We start from the raw sequence: 11060 nt of genomic DNA, 5'->3' as shown, positions 1-11060 counted from the left end.
CTACTTTCTGTTTCTGAATCGTGTTTAAATGATTTAAACAGCCATTTAGATTTGTGTATTTGCCATGATGTTCATCACAGCACCAAATACTTAAATATTTAGACTTAATAGGCTATTTATTTTCAAACTTTTTTTTACATTTTAATCTGGACTACAACATGCCCTAGATATTGTTTGAAAGTGTTTTGATTCTTTATTGTTTGGTCACACTTTACATTAGGGCTTCATTAGTTAACATTAGTTAATTCATTAGTTAACATAAACTGCCAATGAAACATTCTTCTGAACATTCATTAATCTTAGGTATTCCAATATTTAATAACACGTTAAAATCGAAAGTTGCAACTGTGTTTTTTAATGAGCTAACATGAACTAAGACTTGTATTTTTTAAACAGAGATTAGTAACTTCTGTAGCAAATGTAGCTATTGCTCATTGTGAATGTTAATGCATTAACTAAGGTAAACTAATATGGTCTTATTGTAAAGGGATACCTATTGGTCTTTATAGTTCTTTTGCACTTTAATCTGTGTAAAACTTTTAACTTTATACATTTTTCTGAATTGCTTTATTGCATTTAAATGTTCAGTTATTTTTGTTATAAGAAAAAAGTTATTAAACCTGTTATACTGTATTATGACAGCACTTTTTTAAACTAAATGTCAATATCGTGATAATACCGTATACCGCGATAAAAGCATTAGCAATTAATCGCAACATGAAAATTTGATACCGGCATATCCCTAATTCATATATATCTATACCCCCCCTCCCCCGTCCAGCCGGTCCGCGATAATATTTTACAAACGTAACCGGTCCATGGTGTAAAAAAGGTTGGAGACCCCTGTATTAACTCGTTCAAAAAGTTAAACAAATTTCTAAATGCAATGTTATTTTGTCTCTGTTCAAAAGTCATCTCTGAGGTTTTACCATGGTTTCTTCAACCATCTGGAGATTTGGGTCCTAAGACTCAGATGACAGAAATGTCACTAGTCTGTTAAAAAAAAGTGAGCACACATTCTAAAGTTTCAGCTTCATATAAGACTTTATGAGTCAGTTACAGACTCAGCTGTAGGGTCAACGCTTTCATGTACAAGGGCACGTCTTCCAAAACATGAAAGCATGATGGCATAATATATACAAACGCCTAACTGTCAGAGCGCCGTGAGAGGACTGACTCACCTGCACCATTACTGTGAGGAATAAGACATCATCACCACACCTGCTCTTCAAACGAACAAACTTCAGCTACTGCTATTTCTCAAACAGGTGCAAAGCAAAACATGTAAAAACGTCAGACTATACTCATTTTTCAAAATCTATCAACAAATGCTTTTGAAAATATAAAGACTCCAATAGTCAGGTAGGTGTAGTTGCACAATCCTTGGAAGATAACAACTACAACAACGGAGGATTGAAATAACAAACTTTCTTTTAAAAGCAGAGCTTCATTGCATAAGCAAAAAAACTAAAATTTGTAACTGTTCAAACATATTCAAAGCTAAGCTGTTTTCAAACCCTGTAACACATTCTCTACAAATCCTGAGGCGTTCACCATAGCTTCAACCATGATGCCATTTAAGTCAATAAAGTGATTCATATCTTCATATCTGTTAAAAGGTCACTTCCTCTTTCTTATGGTGTTTATAGGGGAACAGAAAGTGATGAGTGAAAGTCAAAATTATCAAGGGCCATTTCCTGGGTATTTAGTGGAGGAGGATATGCTAGAGCAGTGTTTCCCAACCTTTTTTTAGTCGTTTTTTTTTTTTTTACCAATTATCCAAATAATGTTTAGTCCTAGAAAGCTATTATTATCATAACATGTGAGCATAACATAGCGGTTAGCAGATCAATAAATGAGAGGGCAGCGTTACCAGAGTTGCCCATATACCACACCATGTTACAGCACAGTAGGGCTATTGCAGACAGAAACAATACTGTACTACATCGATGTTTCCTGTCTGCTCAATTTTTGAGTGGACTCTGCTGTTCCGATGAGCATGAACGGTATATGAGTGGAGCGACTGAGCGGAGCGCACACGCATAGAGCGGATAATACGCAGAGCGTCACACCACGTGACAGTGAAACCAACCTGAGCGGTGAACTAATTTTCGGCAGCCGAAATTTCGGTGCATCTCTGATTATTGGCGACATCAGAAATGGATATTGTATAATAGATGCTTTTTTGAACATTTTAGCTATTTAAAAATATTAAATTATTTTTTACACGGCACCCCGGTTGGGAAACACTGTGCTAGAGAACTGAGACATCTCGCATCATCCTCAGTTAATGCAATAATCTTTAGTATAAACAGATTATCTACTCAAACGCTGATGTGCATATCTCAGTCTAAAAGGTGAGAAAAAAAGATGTCTTTGGTTTGGAACAACGTCACCTTCTTTCAACAGCAGCCTAAAAGGAATAGTTCACACAAAAATTACATTTTTGAATGTTCTCATACTCAAATCATCCAAGATGTAGATGAGTTTGTTTTTGCACGGGAATAGACTTAGAGAAATGAAGCATTACATTACTTGCTCACCAATGGACGCTCTGCAGTGAATGGGTGCCGTCAGAATGAGTCCAAACAGCTGATAAAAACATCACAACATTTATTTTAAACTGTTTTGGACTGTTATAGCTTATAAACAGCGCTTGATCTGTGCAGATTTCTCTCCCCATTCAGAGAAGACGACTGGAAGCAACAGTTTGAAGTAAAAATGTCTTAATTTTGAATTAATTTTTTACAAACACACAGTTTTTCACTTCACAAAATGTTAACTGATGGACTGGAGTGGTGTGGATTACTTGTGGATTATTGTGATGTTTTAATCAGCTGTTTGGACTCTCATTCTGACGCCACCCATTCACTGCAGAGGATCCACTGGTGAGCAAGTGATGTAATGCTACATTTCTCCAAATCTGATTATGAAAGAAACTCATCTACATCTTGGATGGCCTGAGGGTGAGTACATTTTCAGCAAATTTTCATTTTTTTCAAGTTTACTCACATCCTCAATAATATCAAGTCAAAATAAAACTGACCTGTTGCCTTGTCTATTTTCCAATCATTTTGGTAAATCTCACTGCCCAAATACGTGTGCGCATGCATTTATGCCAACAAAATAAACAGAGGAAAAGCATATCAACTACCGTCAATGACAGTAAATAAGCTATTTTGAAAACTCACCCTTTGCTGTCTTTCCTTTAACCTTGATAACATTTGCCACCCATGTTGCAATATTTCCAAGCATTTTCAAAAGAAAAAACATCCTTCAGTTCTTTCTGCATCTTCGTTCCCTAATCTGTGCTGCACCAAAGTTAAAGTCTACGTAATACAAAAGAAAACCCATTTACACTGTAATATAATAGTAGTACTAGTCATTTTGCTTCATTAAAACCAGCATTTAGTGCATCAATTCTAAAAATCTGCTAAATAATTTGGTTTAAACTGCTTAATTGTCATTAAAACAGTATTAGAATAAATAAAAAAAAATCATAAATGTGACCCTGGACCACAAAACCAGTCATATGGGTAAATTTTTCCAAATTGAGATTTATACATCATCTGAAAGCTGAATAAATAAGCTTTCCATTGATGTAAGGTTTGTTAGGATAGGACAATATTTGGCCGAGATACAACTATTTGAAAATCTGGAATCTGAGGGTGCAAAAAAATCAAAATATTGAGGAAATCGCCTTTAAAGTTGTCCAAATGAAGTTCTAGCAATGCTACAGTAGGAAATTTACAAAAGATCTTCATGGAACAAGATCTTTATTTAATATCCTAATGATTTTTGGCATAAAAGAAAAATCAATCATTTTGACCCATACAATGTATTTTTGGCAATTGCTACAAATATACCCCAGCGACTTAAGACTGGTTTTGTGCTCCAGGGTCACAAATTGACATAAAATAGCCTTTATTCTCTTTTTGCAAAGAAAATGTTACTAATGCCGGGTTCAGACTACACGATATTTTTGTCGGTCACGATAGTCACTGTGTCAGATTACACGATTTTGACTCCTAAAATCTTGTCGTGTCGTGGACAAGAAACATGTCAGACTACACGTTGCTTCCCGACCATTCATCGCGTGCCATCTTTAACGACGCGCTTGATGTCATCGAAAAGGCGGAACTAGCGACTAACTTCCGAAAACAAGAGTGTAAACATTGCTGAAGCGCTTCCGCTATAGTTCGCCAGCATTTTTCTTTCTTTGTTCTGTCGTGGTAGTCCCTCGATGACACATCATACAGGCAGGAGTACTGTTGCCACAGCTCCACGAACCTTTCCTCCATCTCATAATTCCACCTAGCAGCACCATCATCTCTCTTTCGTTTCGCCATGTTTGAAACCTGTGTATGAACGAGCTTTTGGGCTGCTATTGGTCAACGTCACCAATGTGACATAACTCGTCGTGGACGACGGGAAAAAAATTAAACATGCTAGTCTTTCTGTCGTGATGTCGTGAAGCATCGCAGACGTGGGATCGGTTGTCGTCCACTATGACACACTACACGAGCTGAAACGATGGAATCTTGCGTCCCGACGCCCATTGTCGTTTACGAATCCCCACGACACCCTACGCCAAGCAAATCGTGGCAAAATCGGGCTAAAATCGTGTAGTCTGAACCAGGCATAAAACCCTACACAAATATAAATACAAATGTGTACAATTTTATCTAAACCTGTATAGTTTAAAGGTCCATCTCAAAACTTCTCAAAAGCCTGCCAAGAATGGTGACAGCATGTATTCAGCACAGAATGTACAGATTTTTCTTGGATTCCTACTAACTGCTGACAGTAAACAACATCCATATGCAGCATAACATCATGCAGATGTTACACATGTTTGAAGGCCTTATCAGTGTTAGTGCATAGAGCGGAGAGCAGCTTCTGCACATCACAAGATAGGAAACACATGCTAACATCACCTAATCAGTCTAAATAAACAGCTCAACTTCTGGTGAAAAGCATATGAGGAGGAAACAGTGGCACCAAAACAAATATTTAGGAACTGGATAGTGCGCTGGGTAAATTTGGTGTGACACAAAACGAGATCACTTGAGTCAGACACTCATGTGTCAAACTTTCCAAAGGCTTTACCTTTGAAATGCTCATAACCACTGCCTTTTTTTAAACAAGTGTGAAGTGGTTTGCAGGACAGGGGAAATAACTACGTGCAAAAAAATTATGCTAGGTGCTTCCTCAGATCAACACATTTCTGAGCCATGTGTGCACTGACTGTTCCACTGAAGCTTGAGAACAACAAAGTGTCTTTTTCTTCTTTTCTATTCTGTAAAACACAACAGAAGATATTTTAAAAGCGTCACCTTTGTTTTAAACCCCACTGACTCAAACTGCATAGACTAAAAACAGTTTAAAATATTTTCTTTTGTCTTCTGCAGATGAAAGAAAAGTCTTACAGGTTTGGAATGACATATAGGTGAATAAAGGCTGACAGACTTTTACACATTTTAGTAAAATCCTTTGAAGTCAAGGCAGCCAATCCTGCTTCTGGAGAACTACAGTACAGCAGAGTTTAGCTACAAACCTAATCAAACACACCTGAACCAAAGTGATAAGGAGTAACTACTACCTAGCAAATTAAAACTATTCTTACTATGCAAAATAGGTTTGTAGTAATTAGCTCAAAACATCTGGTATAACATGATTTGAAGAAATAATCATTACATTGTTACAAATTAAGTTTCACTTAAGTTCACAAATAGGTTTCTTGACCTGGAGACCCCCTTCTTATTTTAGATGTAAATACAATATAAATGAGCTGGTGACTTTAATCAGATGTGTAAAATCAAGGTGACATTCAAAATGTGGAATGGACCTTTTTCCACATTTACTGGGTTCTCAGAATTCATCATAGTTGGGTAAACTTCTATTGTAGTGATTTTTAGATGCGCAAAAGAAAAACAACATTTTCGGATCATTCAAAATGTTAGAAAATCTTCACCTGTAAAAATGTAGATTTTGGTATGCATTTGACTCACCGTGAGCCAAGGAGTTCAAAAGTCCACAATAGTGTTTCTATGCCTTTCCCAAAAATAAATAAAATACAGAGAGATTATATTATCAACATCCACACAACAGCATTAACTAGATTTCTGATTTAACTGAATTAATGCCAAGGTAATATAACACAAAATACAGTGTTATAATTTACATACATTTTATTACAAATGGACACAAAAGTTGGTAAATTCATGACAGGGGTGTCCAATCCTGTTCCTGGGAGTTTTGCTCCAACCAACTTTAACACACTTGCCTGGAAGTTTCTAGTAATCCTGAAGACCTTGATTAGCTGGTTCAGATGTGTTTAATTAGGTCTGGAGCTAAACTCTGCAGGTCAGTGGCCCTTCAGGGACAGGTTTGGACGTCCCAGATTTACGATTTTAATAAACATGAAAATGCATCACCACAGTCTGTGAAAAAGGATAATTTAGGGGGCCTCCAGGACTAGTTTAGTGAAAAACTACCCACTTTAAAAAAAAAAAAAAGGCAAAACATATGAGTCAACACGCACATTTTGACTCAGACGCAACAATATTAACTCATATTTTCAGGGTAGCATGCTTTCGAAAGTAAATATTTGCAATACCTGCAAAAGTTGTGATAAAATGATTTACTTTACAGAATCTATTACTTGATAGATTACTATTTTAATCGAAGTGAGCAATATCAAGAATCAAGGTTTACCTGTCCTCATCCCCATCAATGGGTATAGCCATTCCAAACAGGCTGTTGACAGCAGGTGTGTGAAGCTGCAAGCCCTCGGGATTCAGGGGTTTGATGGCATATTTTCCTATGAGTACAGAGCTCTGGAGCAGCCCGTCGGGCTTCCTCTGGTTCTCCATGGCCTGGGCGACGCCGGTGGGAAACTGGCTAAAGTTAGCGGGGGTCGTCTGCGCACCCAGTCCTTCTAGCGACCCGCCGTGGACTCCCTGAGTCGGATTCTGCTGCGTCTGTTTTGGCATGCTTTGGAGGGCATTAGAGGCACTGGACATAACAGCAGGCACATTTTGCACACCAGGGACCCCAGCAAGGGCGCAGACAGACACGGTTACCGCCGGCTGAATGAGCGGCACCGGTGCCTGCTGTACAACAGCTGCAGCCGTCATGGTCCCTAGAGCCGTGCTGATGCCTTGCTGCTGTAAAAGCCCCAGAACATGCTCCGGCTGGCTGATGGGAAGCCCTCTGCCGTCCACGGGCTGGGGAAGTAATTCAAGCACGTGAGCGGTGCTTCCCGCTGCCGGAGTCATGACAGGTGACGGACCCTGGTTTAATGGGGTCACGAGCGGAAGCGAAGCCACCGAGACCGTCTGGGACTGATTCGATGGAATAATACTCTGATGAATCTGCCCAGGTTTCTGCATCTGTTTGCCTGGGAAAAATGGCTGTGGTTGAGTTGCCAAAGGCATGCTTGGAGATTTGATATGGTTATTCTGGGCTACAAGCCCTAATCCCTGCTGCGAGATGCCTAGGGTTTGTTGCTGAAGCTCCACAGGCGGGTTCGATGGTGCAGATAAGTAGCCACTATCTGTATGAGGTTCTGCTGCAGATGTTGAAGACCCAACATGCACAGCCACTGAACCTCTGGTGACTCCTAGTCCGTCCCTGTCCGCGCTGTGATCCGCGGCACTTGCGTGTTTAACACTATCCACAGTCCGGCCAGACGAGGAAGCGTCCGTATCTCGCTCGTAAAACTCGGTGCAAGTCCACCTACCTCTTTTGAAGGGTTCACCTGTGCCATGGTCTAATTTGATGACCCTGAAACGGGAGCTGCAGCTACTTACTGTGGCAGAACTGCTAACTGATGACGTCTGGATGCTGGATGGTGCATTAGATGCAACCGAAGACTGGGAAGATACAGACCCACTGACTGAACGGACAGGTGGGTTTATATGAACCGCACTTGCGTTGCGAGAACCAGGTATGTTCGTTATGGGAGCATCTTGGGCGCTCGCCCCAGATGTTTCGGCCTCGTTATGTAGCGATTCATCCGATAAACTGACATCACACGTCTCCGGCTCGAAATCTCCAGCTTTGGACGTGTCGTATATCTCGGATGAGGACATGTCCTCAGTCCTGGGGTCGTCGGGGTCATCAGTGTTGCTGTTGGCCGCCACCTGCGCAGCCTGCGTTACACTGGTGATCTGAAAACAGCTCTTCTTTTTTGATGGCATTTTAGACATTTTGACAGCTTTAAGTGTATCCCAACGCGTCAAAGTGCAGGGCACAGCTCAAATATAAGCGTAGCAACGCATTGTATATGAAAATATGTCATGTAATTTTCAGTTAGCGTCACGCTAACGCAAGACTCCCTCAGAGCTCCGTCCTCATCGAGCCATTTTTAGTCCTTTAAATCCTTCAAACTGAAACTCCTGAAGCTCCAAACACAAGGACAGCTTTATTCCAGCTGTGTTTAATCCTTCCGAGCCCGTGTGTTTATCCTCCGTGGCCTAAACGAAGGCCATGTCCCGGAGTGAGAGTTTCCCTCAAGGCCGCCCTCGCAGTTGAAACTCTCCAGTCGCGGGACTCTGAGGCGCCGTCCGTTTTTAGCGCTCTGCCGTCTTCAAAAGCACATATCCTCCGCGAAACACATCGGATAGACATCTTGACACGTCGTAACGCATGTTTGCTCTCTGTTTCTGATGTTAACGCAGTCTGTCGGGAGCAGAGCGATGGTTTGTTTGACAGTCTGTCGGCTGTCAGTGCAGCTCTCGCGCTAACGGCTCCGCTTCCTTCGCTCAACACAAGATGGCTACGTAACGCACGCGCTGCTCTATGGGTGGACTGCGCACAAGCGTACGTAACTCAGTCGGGAATAGCAACCACTACGCATTATTCGTGTTTTTTTTTAAACAAGTGCCAGGGGAAACAAATTCAGACGACATAAATACATTTGTGTAAATGTTTGTATTACTCTTTTTCTTATTGGATTCTCTGATAACGTTATTAATGATTTTAATAATGAATTCATAAAAACATTTGATAAAAACAGAAGTTTTATTTTCTACACCAGTGATATTATGAACCGCAATTATATGATATTATATTCATATTTTGTTTCTCTGTCTAGACACAGCTGCTTTATTTACATATCTTACATTTCAATCTTATTTCCTGTCAAAGGGTCATTTACTTTTGCTGATTGTAGTTGGCTATCATACACGAGCGGATTTTTCAAGTGGTTTTATGTAAATTTGAAAAACCAGACTGGACACAACCAAACAGGTTTGTTGCTAGTTATGGTGGAAACAAAAATGATTTTATAATATTGAACAGGCTTGCTATGCCACCTTTAACAGACATTTTAAAGTTACTTTTAAAAGTAATGCATTACAATATTGCGTTACTCCATAAAAAAGTAACTAATTACATTACTTAGTTCCTTTTTATGGAAAACAATGCGTTACGTTACTTTTGCGCTACTTTTTAAGTACAATGAAATATCTGAGTTACTTTTTCAAATAAGTAATGCAAGTTGCTTTTTTTATTTACTTTTTTTATGGAGTAGCGCAATATTGTAATGCATTACTTGGTTGTAAACATCCCGTACATGTGCTGAAACCATGTTTTTGAGAAGAAGTCCAAGTCAAATTTCATGCCTTTCCAGGCCAAGCCAAGACTCAGATGCCTTCTGGTTAGTTTTAAAAACCTACCAAAAACTTACGATTTCTAGGGTTTTCTTTGTTCATTTCCTAAGTCACAAGTTGATTCCAGGTCTCCAGTTTCATAGATTGACATAAAAACGGTGTCAGTGTAAACATAAAATTACAATAAAAGCATAACATTGACATGCAAATCATATATGTACCTTTGCAAAGGTTCACTGAACTGATATGTGAGGAGATACTTGAAAAAGAGAGTGATTTATTATGTCAAAGAAACAAATCAATTAATTCTTGAAGTTGTTGACATTGGTTACAATTTTTTCCTCTCAGCTGTTGCATAGCTATGCACGTCTTCTCAAGTTATTATCTTATATGTCTCGTGTATATTGGCCTTGCCTTCATTGCACAATGAAGGCTGTGCAAGACTCCTTGTGAGTAAACATGACTTATTTTTTTATTCACAAAAACTAAATCTCTCAGTATGTGAATTTTTGCTTTTAAAATTACAATATCATATTTTTGTGATAGCTGTTGGGTAAACAGGTGAACACAATATAAATTTTAGTTGGGCAACTCTGAGTTTTGAATGTTATGTGATTAATATTTTAACTAATTTTTGAAATTCTCAAATTGTTGTTTACAACAGCTTTTGTTTAGAGATACTTTATGCTACTTTATTACTTCATGTAACATTTTTGCTCTTTCGTGAACTATTTTTGGGTTTCATAATTGTTTTACTTTTCTAACATAACCGAAAATAGCACTAATCTGTATTTATATCAATACAAACCTAATCCACAAGAGGTCGCTAGCGCAGCATAGATACAATCGGGCATAATTTTGTGCTTGTGATCATTCAAGCACGTTTTGTGTAACTTGTTAATCTCCATTGAACAAAACGTTTTGCTTTCGTTAAATTAATATGAGTAACACAAATACGAAACATGTCAACTAGTCTACTTGGTAAATATTTGCACTGCATGTGTTCGAGCTTCTGGGAAATTACTGCATTTTGTATTATCTGCTTTCACCTTTGTAAATATCCCGTCCAAAATATCTGCTAATTTCTGCGAGAGAGTTGTACTAGAAATCTCGTGAATGCTGCTTTAGTTGTATCTCTCTCTGCACTAGGCTACTAACAATAAATAACATGGACACTGTTTTTGTGCCAGCCAATAATATGCAAAAATGAAATTGAGCCACTTTTAATAAAACGTCTGCTGAATTAATAAGTGTAAAAATATGTATCTATCAACTGTTTTTAAAAATATACCTAGAAATAAAATTATTTATTTTCTGGCTTCTGAAGAGGAGGAGTCTTAACACAGACAAATTAATGCTGCTCAGAGGTGGAATGAATGCATATTCATTATAATATTGTTATACTAGAGGCTGCGAGCAGACATAATTTAATCTGGCTTTTAT

The 11060-nt window shown here is 38.7% G+C and overlaps 1 protein-coding gene across 3 annotated transcripts in view; it reads right to left on the bottom strand.

Moving 5' to 3' along the window:
• LOC107701225 (TSC22 domain family protein 2-like) overlaps positions 1-8779 on the bottom strand; it is a 36464-nt gene extending 27685 nt beyond the window's left edge. Inside the window, exons 1-2 of one of the 3 annotated variants that reach the window (XM_016503183.1) lie at positions 6718-8779; positions 4673-5299 (exon numbers count right to left, since the gene is read on the bottom strand). In XM_016503183.1, coding sequence (XP_016358669.1) covers positions 5212-5299; positions 6718-8213 — 1584 coding nt within the window. In that variant the 5' untranslated portion in view covers positions 8214-8779 and the 3' untranslated portion in view covers positions 4673-5211. Of the gene's footprint in view, positions 1-4672; positions 5300-6536; positions 6620-6717 lie in introns of those variants that run through there. The other 2 variants (XM_016503184.1, XM_016503182.1) reach the window with 2 other exon arrangements.
• Between the last annotated feature and the right edge of the window lie 2281 nt (positions 8780-11060).

Source organism: Sinocyclocheilus anshuiensis, unplaced genomic scaffold, assembly GCF_001515605.1.
Source record: "Sinocyclocheilus anshuiensis isolate Anshui unplaced genomic scaffold, SAMN03320099.WGS_v1.1 scaffold1754, whole genome shotgun sequence".
Lineage (NCBI taxonomy): Eukaryota > Metazoa > Chordata > Actinopteri > Cypriniformes > Cyprinidae > Sinocyclocheilus > Sinocyclocheilus anshuiensis.
The sequence above is the reverse complement of the archived record's forward strand: the minus strand, read 5'-3'. Positions and strand labels throughout refer to the sequence as shown.